The sequence below is a fragment of the Sceloporus occidentalis genome, unplaced genomic scaffold, assembly GCF_023333645.1.
Source record: "Sceloporus occidentalis isolate IW3139 unplaced genomic scaffold, rSceOcc1.0.p SCAF_5, whole genome shotgun sequence".
Lineage (NCBI taxonomy): Eukaryota > Metazoa > Chordata > Lepidosauria > Squamata > Phrynosomatidae > Sceloporus > Sceloporus occidentalis.
Window position 1 is genome coordinate 17,068,373 of NW_028316985.1, and position 14,386 is coordinate 17,082,758.

Here is a 14,386-nt window from a genome sequence, read left to right on the forward strand (position 1 = left end):
GCAATCTATACTCTTTATTTTATTTTTGCATATCTTAAGAGTGTTGATATGTCTTCCTCCTATTTTTTCCACCAACCTATTTCTACAATGTAGAAATTTTTCAACATATTTCTACAATGTAAAGGCACCAAGCAAAATGGCATGGGAGTTAAAAGGGTGCAGCCAGTTCCTGCCTGCCTCCCTGTTTGCAAGGTGTGCAAACTTTGCTGTCCCTCTATATAAAATAGAAACCAGATTGCTTGCCAGTTGCCACCCTAAATATATTTTTCCCCCAGCGGCCATTCAACTCCTCCTCCCTTGCCTTGCCTTGCCTTGCCTTGCCTGCCTGGGCGGAGCAATGCAGAGGCTTTTTTTAACAGCCTTGCCTTAAAGAGAGATTGAGCTGCAGACAGTGCCCAGGCAGCTGGTGCTTCTTTGTTTCTGAGCCTGGTGGTGTTTTTTCCTGTTGGGGATCGGACTAGAAAAACCATGGCCAAGTACGTGGAGCTCTACACCAAAGCCAAGATGCCCATTTTGGGGCTGGGCACCTGGAAGGTAGGCACTGGCAGGGATGGGGGATGATGGATCTGCTTTCCTCTCTTGCAGCATCCTTCACGTTTTCATCTCCAGATCCTTCCAGATTTGGCCTGCATGAGCTCTTCCTAACCTCTCTATTTCCATAAGAAAAGGCTCATTCCCCCCCCCCCCCCTTTCCTTTGTGCTTTAGGTTTTCCATCTCCTGTACCCAATTGCAAGATGCAAATTTCCAGGGGTGCCACAAAGAGGGGGTTGTGTCCTTAAGGCACCTCTTGAAATTGCATCTTGCAAAAAGGGGCTTGTGTCCTTAAGGCACTAGTCATCCCCCATTATTTTTCTTTCTGAATTATTTAGAACGTCACAGCTCCAGTTAGATTTGCAGCTGAGTCTAGTAGTTCAGTTTAATTTTGATTGCTTGTAACCAGAGGCCTTTGTGCTTTAGGCTTTCCATCTCCTAAAACAGGGGGTGGTCCCAATTGCAAGATGCATTTTCTGGGGGTGCCACAATTGGGATCCTCCTGTTTTGAGAGATGTAAAGCCTAAAGCACAAAGGCCTCTAGTTACAAGCAATCAAAATTAAACTGAACTACTAGACTCAACTGCAAATCTAACTGGAGCAATGAGATTCTAAATAATTCAGAAAGAAAAATAATAAGTGATGACTAGTGCGTTAAGAACACAAGCCCCTTCTTTGCAAGATGCAATTTCAGGGGGTGCTACAAAGTGGGGGTTGTATTCTTGAGGCACTAGTTAGTAATCATTCATTATTATTTTTCTTTCTGAATTATTTAGAATCTCATTGCTCCAGTTTGATTTGCAGTTTAGTTCAGTTCAATTTTGATTGCTTATAACTAGAGGCCTTTGTACTTTAAGTTTTCCATCTCCTCAAACAGGGGTCCCAACTGCAAGATACAATTTCTGGGGATGCCACAAAGAGGGGCTTGTGTCCTTAAAGCACAAGTCATCACTCATTATTTTTCTTTCCTGCATTATTTACAATCTCATTGCTCCAGTTAGATTTGCAGTTTTGTCCAGTTTGTCCCAATATAAACCAAAAGGGATGGTACAAATATCCAGCGACAGTTAAGGTATAAAAATATATAGCAGGTATAATGCAAAATAAACAAAAAATAAAGGCATCAAACTTCAGACTTTGGGGAATGTCTTGTTGTCACTGACACAGGCTTTAGTTAATGCCATTAAGAAAGTTGCAGCTTTTCTAATGTTACTAGGATCTTTATTAAAAATATGAAACAAAGAGATTGTACAAATATCCAACAATTGTAAAAATATAAAAATATATAAGGTATAATGGAAAATTTCAGATAGTTGAAATTTCTATTTCAACTAAAGGAATTATATGTAGACAGCAGACAAAATAAAGGTGTAAATCAATAAAACGTCATATCTTGGGGCATGTGTCATACTAACTTGCACAGGCTTTTAGCTAATGCTATTAAGAAAGTTGCAGGACTTCTCGTAGTAGTAGAATCTTAAAAATCAAGAATTCTATTTTTTGGCAGATAGACCAATTATCTGTATTAGATAACAACCCTTTAATTGCCGTTGACAACAGAAAGCTAAGCAAATAGGGAGGTCAATTTGGTTTAAGTTCAATTTGGCTGCATTTGCACTGCAGAAATAATCCAGTTTGACACTGCTTTAAATGCCCTGGCTCAATGCTATGACATTCTGGGATTTGTAGTTTTATGAGGCATTTAGCCCTCTCTGGGAGAGAGTTCTGGAGTCAACAGAAACTACAAATCACATAATTCCGTAGAATTGGAGCCATGGCAGTTAAAGTGATGTCGAACTGTGTTATTTCTGCAGTGCGGATGCAGCCTTGGTTTGCCAGCAGTATTGTATGTGGTTCAAAATGAAAAAATAGATGTCTTCATCTTCAAAAGTGATATTACTGTGAACATTAATCAAACATTTCCTAGGGGTGTGAGGCATAGAAAAGGTTGGGGAACCACTGTCCTAAAAGGAAGCATGCAACACTGTCTGGATCTATGGTGGCTGCTTGCATTTTTATTTTATTTCAGAGCTGTTTTTGCTGGTATTTGGTTTGTAGGCACCCGTGTGTGCACATGTTGACTTATAGCAACCCCATGAATTGTTCAAGGGTTTTATCAAGTAATACTCAGAGGTAGTTTTGCCAGTTCCTTCCTCTGAAATACAGCCTGATGCCAAAGTAAGAACCCAAAGATTCAGAAGAGTTGCCGTTTGCAGAGAGACAATGATTTATTGCATGTATTTACATTTCTGTCTCATTCCTTTCTCCTTTGAGGTCAGTGCAGCCTGTGTGTGGGGTTTGTGCCTTCAAGTTGTTTCGGGCTTATGGCGACTTGTGGGATTTTCTTGGCACATTTCTTCAGATGGAGTTTGCCATTGCCATCCTCTGAGGCTGGGAGAATCTGACTTGCCCAAGGTCACCCAGTGGGTTTGCATGGTCCAGCCAAGTGTCGAACTGTTCTCTTTGGAGTCCTAGTGCAACGCTCAAATTATTACACCAGTGTGTAGGTGCCTTTAAGGCATTTCTGACTTATGGCGACCCTAAAGCAAACCTATTGTGGGGTTTTCTTGGCACATTTCTTCAGAGGGAGCTTACCATAGTCATCCTCTGAAGCTGAGAGAGTGTGATTCACCCAAGGTCACCCAGTGGGGTTCTGTGGCTGAGTGGGGATTTGAACCCTGGTCTCCACAGTTATAGTCCAATACTCAAACCACTACACCACGTGGTGGTAGGGCTTTCTTAGGCAAGGAATATTTAAGGGTAAAGCCAGTTCCTTCGTCTGAAATAGTAACCTACAGCACTTGGTATTTGTTGGCAATCACCCATCCAAGTAATAACTTCCTTTATTTTACTGTTTTGCAGATCTTGCTTATGATACATTGCAGGCCTTAACTGAAAAATTCCTTACCCTCTGAAATACGAGCCATGGTTACATAACTTCCCCGTTGGCATTTTTTTAGTGATCCAATTTTTTTATATCCAACGCTGAGGTTAGACATTTACAAGGTTTTCATATGTTTTTTGGTCTTTTTTTGGTTGCTTTTGGGAGTGAACAGGACAGAAATGGGCTGGGGATACAAATGTGGTTTAGGGTTAAATGGAAATCCTTTGTGGAATTCCTTGGATGCATTTATAGAGTTTAACAACACACATTTTGTGGAACTGATTTTCCTTCCTTGCCACTAAAATAGAGATAATGTACCTCTCTCTGTTGCACTAGAACTCCCATCATCCCTCAACTTTGATTTACAGGTTGGAATCTGATAGCTGCTATAGTCCAAGCAATATTGGGGGCAGGGGAATAGAGTTTTCCAAACCTGGACCAAAACTTTACTTAAAAATTCCAAAACAACTTAAAGTCTAGAATCTTGGCCTAGCTTTTTGCAATTGCAGGTCTTTTTGGAGTTGCAAGTCTAGGCACTCTTTTGACAGTGAATCTCCTTTGAATTCTGCCATTTCCAAGCTGTAAGGTTCCTATCTCAGTAATAATAATAGTAAAAATAGTCAGTTCGTAGACACAGTCATGTTAGTCTGGATCATTATACAAAGGGATCTTGTAGCACCTTTGAGACTGAGGCTGCATCCGCACTGCAGAAATAATCAGGTTTGACACCACTCTAACTGCCGTGACTCAATACTGTGAAATTCTCAGAATTGTAGTTTATTGCCTGGAGAAAGAAAAGTTGGTAACGTAAGCTTTCATATGCCAATGGTCCAAAACACATTGCAGAAATTATCCTGTTTGAGACCACTTTAACTGCCCTGGCTCAGTGCTAGGGAATCCTGGGAAGTGCAGTTTATTTTGGCAGCAGAGCTCTCTGATAGAGAAGGCTAAATGTCTCACAAAACCACAGTTCCCAGGATTGCCTAGCACTGAGCCAGGACAGCTAAAGCAGTCTCCAAATTGAATTATTTCTGTAGCATGTATTGGACCTCAGAAGCCTTATGCTACCAACTTCCTTTTCTCTCTCAGTCTGAAAGATGCTATAACATGCTTTTGCATACAAATAGTCTTTGCAAATGAATAGGGTGCATCTACACTGTAGAAGTAATGCAGTTTGGCACCACTTTGTGTAGTTTTGTGAGGCACCAGCACTTTTTGGCTGAAATGACCTTGCAAAACTATAAACCCCAGGATTCCATAGGCTGGAGCTATGACTCCTACAGTTGTATCAAACTGCATCATTTCTACAGTGTAGATGCACACTTAAGTGTGACTGGTGGTGTGATAAATAGAAATTCTGTGCTGGTGAAACTTTCCTTGCATTTATATACTGGAGAGCAAAGTTTGCTTCCAGAATTTTTCCTAATTGCATATCCTATTTTAAGTTAAAAGAGCCATGGCAGGGAAAAAAGTGGGCAATCACACAGCCTGGTTTTGTACATGTTTACTTGGAAGTTAGTCTTGTTAAACTGAATGGATCCCTTTCAGGACAAAAAAGAAAGAGCCACTCCAGTTCTTGTTTCAGTTTATTGAGGTTAAAAAAAACCACACACACACACGTAAAAAACAATGAAATACATTATTAAAATCAATGAAACTTGTTCTAATTCATGAGCCTTGTTAATGCCATTTTTAAGGTTTGGGCTGTGTAAGAAAACATTTATTTTATTCTATTTGTTAAAAAAGATCTCCCTGTTCCCTGTAAAGGGAAAGAATTTTCATACTGGAAAAAAGTCTGCAAATCTTGTTATCACCACTTATCTGCAGTGTTCCGAAGGGAATTTGGTTGCTTATGTAACCAAACTGTAGTTTATATAGCCAAAATGGCATGTACACAGCACATACACCGTATTTAAGTGAGGTAACCTCCCAAACAGCTCTGTTAAACATGGGCTGCATCCACACTGCAGAGGTAATCCACCTTGACACTGTTTTAACTGCTGTGGCTCAATGCTATGGGATTCTGAGAATTGTAGTTTTGTGAGACATTTAGCGTTCGCTGTCAGAGAGCTCTGGGGCCACCACAAACTACAATTCCCAGAATTCTATAGCATTTAGCCATCGGTTAAAGTGGTGTCAAAGGAAGCTGGCCAGCTGATGAGAGAGAGGGATAAATGAAACAATTACAGAGGAAGCATGGCTGACTATCTGAAATAGTGAACAAAAGTTCTCCATGCAGAACCAAGTTATTAAATTTATTATATATTATAAATTCAAAGCAGTTTAGTCTAAAAACACATTACTGTTAAAAACTTTACAAAAATGGAATTAAACTATTACAGTGTTGCTAGTCTGACACCGCTACAACTGCAAATAGTAGTTTGTGGTGGAACCAAAGCTCTCTGACGGGGAAGGCTAAATGTCGCACAAAGCTACAGTTCCCAGAATTCCATAGCATTGAGCATGGTAGTTAAAGTGGCGTCGTAGTGGACATTGCAAGTCCTACTTGTAAATATTTTTATGTCCGAAAGAATGAGATTGTGTTAAACTCAAGGCTCAAGGACCCAACAGCAAAAACAGCAAGCCTCATTTCTGCAAAGTTCAGTGAAGGAAGTTGATAATGTGTACATTATATTCTTTGGGCCTTTTAAATCTGATTCCAGATTAAGTGTACACAGCTATTTAATTCTAAAGTGGTATCATGCTTGGCCAAAGGCACAGTATAAGAATCTGGAAGGAAACAGGAAGAAATAAAACTTATTTTGTTTAATGAGAAATAGCAGTTTCTTTCCTACAAGGAGCTGATTTATTTCAGTGAGGGATGATTTAGGGGAATTGTATAGCCTTGTCTTATTGATTGATTGATTGATTTCAATTTATTGCTGTAATATTGTCAACATATGACTTAAAATCATAACACGGACGTCTATATTACAACCTTGGCCCAAAACACACTACGGTCCAAAAAACAAACTACGGTCCAAAACACACTGCAGCAATAATCCAGTTTGAGACAGCTTTAACTGCCCTGGCTCAGTCCTAGGGAATTCTGGGAATTGCAGTTTATTGTAGCACCAGAGCTTTCTGACAGAGAAGGCTAAATGTCTATTGAAACTACAATTCCCAGAATTCCCTAACATTGAACCAGGGCAGTTAAAGCGGTCTCAAACTGGATTATTTCTGCAGTGAGTTTTGGACCTCAATGATTTGTATGATGGCAAATTTTAGGTTTACTGTAATTTAGGTCCAAAACACACTGCAGAAATAATCCAGTTTGAGAATGCTTTTACTGACCTGGCTCAATGTTAGGGAATCCTGGGAACTATAGTTTTGTGAGACATTTAGCCTTCTCTGTCAGGGTTTTGGTGCCATAACAAACTACAGTTCCCAGGATTCCCTAGCACTGAGCCAAGACGGTTAAAGCAGTCTCAAACTGGATTATTTCTGCAGTTTTGGAGTTTAAAGTTTATTCAGATGGTGTAAATAATCCTGGTAGAACATGGGTTGAATCTGTGTTGGTCACATGAATTTCAAATGCATCTGATTAATTTTGGGGGATAGGGAGCTACCAAAAAACCTGAAAAACCCAGGATAATCAGCTATGGGAATTTCCAGAATGATAGATCCTATTGCTACCAGTGAGTGTGTGTGTGTCTGTATGTATGTGTATGTATGTATGTGTGTATATATATATATATATATATATATATATATATATATATATTCTGTTTATCTGTATGCCTTCAAATCACTGGTCAATTTATGGCAGCCCTATGAATTCCATACAGTTTTCTTGGGTAAGGAATACCTCACTTAGCAAAGCAGATATGTTCCTGGATATGACTTCTTTTGAGTAAAATTTGGAACTTGAGACAGACATGACAGCCAACATGGTAAGGTGGTTTGAGTGTTGGACTAAAGGAGAGCAAGATTCGAATCCTGACACGGTCATGGGAACCCATGGGATGATCTTGGACAAGTCACACTCTTTCAGCCTCAGAGGAGGGTAATGACAAACGCCCTTTCAACAAGCTCTGCTCTGGTGCCACAACCAACTACAATCCCCAGAATTCCATAGCATTGAACCATAGCAGTTAAAAGTGGTGTCAAACCAGATTATTTCTGCAGTGCAGATGCACCCATACTGATCCTTTCTGGAGCTGAAGGTGTCTCTAAACAGGAAGCTGTTGGTAATGCTGTGTTGTAGTCAGTCAGCTGTGCCATCCCGGCAGTGTTTTTTTCGCAAGCATTTCCAAGCAAAGTCTTCCCTCAGGAGAGCCAAATTCATTTTCAGCAAAAGTTTTTTGCTAAACCTTCCAGTGCTGCATGAGATCAAAGGCTTGAAAATATTTAAAATAGAGTATAAATTCCAAATAGCAAACCTTGATTTTGCCAGTTTATATAAGGACACCATCTTACTACGCCACTGTGTTTAATGTGACTTGAGCATCCACAGATTTTGCTGTCCATGGGGAATCCTGGTATCCCAACAGATAACAAAGACCCACTGTAACTAAATCCTTTTCCATGTAGTTTCCCCACCTGTCCAGAATGACAAGCAGCCACCATTCTCTCAACATTAAACTTGCCCATACTCACTAATGTGTTTTAGGCATTCACCTCCCAATAGAATGTTTTTCCCTGACCCCTTCCCTGCAAACCTTTTGATTCCCTAAGTGCCATCATAAGGACCTGTAGTTCCAAGAACCTAATTTGCTATTAGTATTTTATTTTATCAGTATATATAAGAGAAAAGATTATGGCCAGGAGAGAGCATCTAGGACAGAGGTTCCTAAACTGCAGTTCTCCAGGTGTTTTTGGACCTCAGCTCCCAGAATGTCCGGCTGTTGACCAAAGTGGCTGGGACTTCTGGAAGTTGAAATTCAAAACACCTGGAAGACCAAAGTTTGGGAATCATTGTTATGGGTCTAGGACAATATTGTGACCTCAGGTGAACTGAACATGTGAGACACCTATCCTACAGCATTCAGCACAAGATCAGTATTGGTGGATAAAAAGTCTTCCGGGGGAACCTATCACCTGCTATGTCTTTTTTAGAAACCCCTTATAGTTTCACATACTAGGGAAACCGTTCAAAAACCACTGATGTAAACCATCCCCCTGCCTTTACCACTTCCTTCTGCTAGCTAGTGACATTGGATTTTATTTTTTTCCAAATCACTTTCCAAGTGAGACATGTAGGAGAAACTATATTCACGTTTCCACCTGAAAATGTGTACCAAGCAGTTTCACACACACACACACACACACACACCCTCATAATTCTTAATCAGCTAGTATCACAGTGCAAATGTTGTGTAAATAACTGGTGGAGACATGGAGAGTTTTGGAGACAGGTCCAGGCCTATCAATAGGCAGAGTGAGGCAGCTGCGATAGGCTGCTGATTTTAGATTTCTTCTTATTGTATTTTTACTGGTAGGAATGAGGAGAGGCACTTGCATAATTTTCCGCATAGTGTATCAAAATAATTTGGTTTGACTCTCAGTACTGTGCACCTTGACTTTAGTGGGTGTAGTGCAGCATTTTCTGTTCGAACTCAGGTAGCAAAATGTCTTCAAAGCTCTCAGTGTGACTGATAATTTCATAAGCAGGATCTTTTGCTGTAGGGCTCACCTGTCCTTTGCAAGATTTCCTACTAATCCATTTATCTGATAAACATTTCAGCCTTTTAGTACTGGAGGTAGACAGTGCTTAGACATCCTTAATCAAATTGACCTGCAATTTATTTGCCAGTTCCTGTTTTGCTGTTTAGCTACATGCCCAGAGGCTTGAAAGATTGTTCTAGACTAGAAGTTTTTGCAAGCTCATGACATCTCAAATTTCCTCTTTATTTCACTCTACATATTTTCTTTTGTCAGCTTTGGACCTGAGTGCACAAAACTAGTTCATAAAATCACGGTTGTATCCAACCAGCTAAACAAACCAGCTGGAGTCTCTAAACCATGAACGAAAGCTTAATTTATAATCCTAGCTTGTAAAGAGCAGATTTCAAAATTCAGTCATAATGTTAAACCAACTATTTTTTATGTTTAGAGCTGTTCACACTACTCAGGAAAAGCTAAAAAGAAGTAAGTACACTGCTGTACCAGCATGAAACTCATTCACAGCAAGTCAGGATCCCCCAGAGGCCTGAATAAACACATCCACTCATAATTCAAGAATGTATAGGGATGTCCTGTTGCAAATTGCAAACAATGCTTACAGAGCATTGCTTTTTCTTAATAAATGCAACTGACCAAGGAGATAACTGCACAAGCCCCATTCTTACAGCAATTGCGTCAGTTTTTTAAAACAATAGAAGCATAATGGTTTCAGAGCAGCCATTATTGCACTACTTTGCAGTTATGCAGCTGGGCCATCACACACTCTTCTGGAATCCCCTTTAACCCTGCCTTACACCCTACCTTGCATGCCTTTCAGTTATTTCATTTTTACTTTAACTTTTTCATGCAAATCCAGAGCTCTGCTTCTGTAACTGAAGTGTTAAAAACCCCAAAAGAAATAGAAAAATACAAGGAATCTGCTTGCATAGGAATAGGAAGGGGGAGAGGAGGAGACACGGACACTGCATGACTGCCAATATCACAGCTGTCCTGGCAGCAACATTTTGAACCTGGCAACTTGTGCAGTTACGAGTTCATTGACAGGTTTCCCCTGTCAGTGAAAAGGGACACAGCAGTTACAGGTCAGAAGCGGCCGTGTGTGATAAGAATTGTCAGTGCTCCTTTTTGCCAAGTCTAATTGTAGTATAAAAGCCATGTGTAGTAAATTACCCAAGTCAGATTGAATTGATTGTAATTAGGCATAATAAATACCACATGACACCTAGAATAAAAATGTTGTCTAGTGTATCTTCAGTTGCCAAAAAGTGCTTGTTCCAATTACTTATCAGCCATGCCCTCATCCAGGTATCATAAATTAAAAAAAATATCCACAAGGCACTCCATATCTCTCCATCCTCCCTATTGTTTTATTTCTCCAACTTACACTTCACACTCCTTATCAATACTGTGATAAATGTGAATAACTTACTTTGCATACATTTCATGCAAAAGAGTTGATTGCATTTGGACAGATTCTACTTATCATTTGGTTACTCAAAAACCCTGTGCAGTTGAGCTTTGCAAGCATACTACTTAAGCACCACTTGTTTTCTTTATCCATGATAAAGTAGTATGCTTTCATAAACCATTATTAGTCATTGGCTATAAACCACAGTGTCATACTGGGTTTTGAAGTTGGTGTGCATGTTGTGGATTTTGTTAGTGCTTACACTGGAAGTCGTTATATGTGTTCCTTTACTCCAGCATCCTTTTTATTTGCAAGATGAAAAGCAGGTTTTATTGATGCTTCTCTGTGTACAGCCTCTGGAAGCAAGATGTCATTTAGCATGCTAAGCTGGATAGTTTGTCCCCATTTAAAACCTGATCCACAGCTAACACAAAAAACCCCATGAAGTCTGCTGACTCTGAATGAGCATTATCAGTACTAGCTCTTTGTGCTGACTGTTATTATACATGAGATTATAAAAAAAGCACTGTGGGGGAAAGATGTGGAGTGGGTGGAACAAGTTAACAAAGCATGTTACTTGAACATAATGTTCTTTAGTCTCCACCAGGAAAAGTAGCAGAGGCTGTGAAAAAGGCCATCGATGTGGGATATCGCCATTTCGACTGTGCCTATGTGTACCAAAATGAAAACGAAGTTGGCAATGGAATCCAAGAGAAAATCAATGCAGGGGTTGTAAAGCGTGAGGATCTTTTTGTTGTCAGCAAGGTATTTATATTTACATTTTTTGCTTACCCCTCCTATTGTTGCTGTGTATAAATGTCTTAAAAATAACTACAGTAGGTCTTTCCCATTTGCTGAGCTTAAGGCTGTAGTATCCCTGTGAAAGTGAGAAAATCACAAAAAACCATTTTTTTAACTTGGGAGAACACCTCTTTAGGAATGTCTAGGTCCTCCAGCACAGCTCTTTGGTCAACATCCACTGGAGGTTGAGCATAGAGTTGTGCTGGAGGACCTACAAATGCCTAGAGAGAACAGATTAATCAAGTTCTTGAATAATCAAAGCTGTAAAAGTCACAGTTGCAAATGTGGAGGACCGACTGTAATAACAATGTTTATGTAATTCTGATTTTCTCCCCATGATGTATTCTTCTGATTGTATGCAGAGATGCAATCACACATTATATAATATTGGAGCCAGGACTTCAAAAGCTAGTTGCATACAACCATCATAAAACTGCTCTAAACAAAATGTACTTTAAAGCAACAAAATTTGTGAGCACAGGATGCTTGTCAGAAGTGATTTTTTTTTTATGTGAATAGCTGAAATTCTGAGAAGAGTTGATCTGATGAGAAAGCTTTTTACATTCTGCAACTGCAGTGTCACTACTGAAAATGTCCTGCAGGTGCAACATGAAAGAGCTCATTTTCTGATCTTAGGAAAGGGTGACTGAAGACATTTCCTTATGCATTGCTCACAAGATAGGTAAGCAGCTGTGGTAGTAAGCAGGGCTGGGTAGTAGTGGTGATTTGGGGATTACTCCTTGTCCTACTCCAGAGTAAGATATTTTTTCTTAATATTACTCCTCTTACTCCCCAGTTGCTTTGCAAGGCTGATGTGTGTGTGTGTAAATGTCTCTCTTTGCCTCCTAGTCCCTTCCTCAGTGCAATATAATTTGTTACTCCTTATTCCTACTCCTGTAAAAACCTCTTATTCCTACTCCCCAGCCCTGGTGGTAAGAGAATCTAGTTTAGGATGTGATCATTTTGCCTCATTATAGCAGTGTATTATTTTCACCCTAAAATTAGAATGTAGGTTTCTTCATGTATTTTTTGGTGTCAAAGGGGATGTATGTTTGAATGCTCCTTTATAAGAACCTTCTGCAATCCAAGTTTTGGACAATTCTCATCACTCTGATTATTAGCTATTCTGGGCATTGTAGTCCAAAACATCTGGAGGATACCATGCTGGAAACACCTTTTTTACAATGTACATAGGAGGATAAATAGATTTATTTGGCCATTAGTCTCTGTAATTTAGCTACTCAGATCAGACAAACCACCTACAAATAGCAGCTCCATCTTATTGGGACTCAGGAGCGTTACAGAGCACCCAAGAAGGGCACTCTGCCGCCGCTGCCGGTTGCTGCGTCTGGGAACCGCAGCAGCCAAACCACACAGTTCCCGGGCGCAGCAAGAAAGAAGCGCCGAAATGGTGCTTCTTTCTGCACCCCGGAAGTGGCACCGCAAGGCGCTAGTCACGCACTTGCGGCGTCACTTCTGCCGCGCAACGTCCAGACGCTATGCGTCCGCGACGTCAAAATGGTGCCCCCCGTGTGGACAGGCACTGCCATTTTGTACGAACTCGGTCCGTACTAGGGTTTAGGGGCGCCCGGAAGGGACGTCCCTTCTCAACCCTAATACGCCCCTTTCTAACCCTAATACGCCCCTTCGGCGCGTGTGTAACGCTCCTCACTTCAATTTAATGTTCCTTATCTTGTAAAGAACTCATTGCAAGCATATGATAGCAACCCTATAATTGGATATACTTTTTCCTTTTAAATAAATGTGGTTTGATAGTGGGAGGGGTACTCTGACACAAATTGGTGTTCAGATTTTTCAATTGATTTCTGCCATATACAGGTCAGATTTTGTTGGATGTTTGCTGTGATTGAGCTATGAAAATCAAGTGCAGTTGCTGAATCCTTACCTTTTTCAAAAGATTGGCTCTTCACTTGAGTATATTGTGAAGTGAATGGCAGAACTTGCTCTGCAGTCTTGTTGGAGAAATTGAGCCATTTCCTCCTGTTTATGTAATAGGTCTTTTGCTGGGGGGGGCATCAAGGAATAGCGTTAATTTGTCCTCTCTCCCTTCCTACAGCTTTGGTGCACATTCCATGAAAAGGCCCTGGTGAAGAGTGCCTGTAAAACAACTCTTGCAGCCCTGAAACTAGATTACCTGGACCTCTACCTTATTCACTGGCCTGTAGGATTCAAGGTATTTTGAATTGCCTCCACTTTCTGGGTAAAATTTACATAGTACTTGGCTGATTTTGGGATGGCTGTTGGCATGTGAAGCATCATTTATCTGGAATAGAAGTGGAAGCTCTTTGACTTTCTAGATCACATAGGAATCTTGCAGTCCAACAGCTGGAAGTGCACATGATATCATCATCATCATCATTATTTCACCTTTCAGTAGTGAGACTCAAGTTAGCTCACAACATATTTAAAAACATGATACCTACTTCTGCTGTAGATGTTTCAGGCAGGAACTCTCATAAACCCCATCAGCTTGGCCAATGGTAGGGGAGTGTAGACATTGCAATCCAAAACATCTGGAAAGTCAAAGATTCCCCACCAATGATATAGAACAAATTGTATTAATATTCTGTTGGTTATAGGTCCTGAGCATATAATTAATTAATTAATTAATTTGTTTTATTTATATACCGCTATTCCAAAGATCATAGCGGTGAACAGCAAGTAAGCTAATTAGCAAGTAAGCTAATTTGCCCCCAACAGTCTGGGTACTCATTTTAGCGACCTCGGAAGGATGCAAGCCTGAGTCGAGCTTGGGCCCTTTTGCTGGTCTTGAACTCGCAACCTTGTGGTTTTGAGTGAATGGCTGCAGTACAGGCATTTAACCACTGCGCCACCAGGGCTCCTTTTAATGAAAAGGCTACACAAAAAATTCCTGTTTTTAAAAAGCCAATGTTTGTATTAGGCAATTTATGAAATATGGCTTTAAGTTGAAGAGGACTCTGGGAGAACTTAATCCTTGATATTTAGATAGGAATCAGAGACTGACGGTCAGGTTAAATAATTAAATTTTCCCACCACACCCTTCTTTGTTTCTGCTGTAAACATACAAAAGTGGGCATTAAAATTAATATTTAAAGTTTCTTCATCCATGTAAACAATGTTTGGTCCTCCAGAT

General features: G+C 40.1%; 1 protein-coding gene across 3 annotated transcripts in view; it reads left to right on the forward strand.

The window, feature by feature from the left end:
• Positions 1-353: 353 nt before the first annotated feature.
• The window catches only part of LOC149311698 (aldo-keto reductase family 1 member B1-like), a 29,077-nt gene continuing 15,044 nt past the window's right edge, over positions 354-14,386 (forward strand). The window contains exons 1-3 of one of the 3 annotated variants that reach the window (XM_089527722.1): positions 354-534; positions 11,047-11,214; positions 13,328-13,444. In XM_089527722.1, coding sequence (XP_089383848.1) covers positions 469-534; positions 11,047-11,214; positions 13,328-13,444 — 351 coding nt within the window. In that variant the 5' untranslated portion in view covers positions 354-468. The remainder of the gene's footprint in view (positions 535-11,046; positions 11,215-13,327; positions 13,445-14,386) is intronic. The other 2 variants (XM_089527721.1, XM_089527720.1) reach the window with 2 other exon arrangements.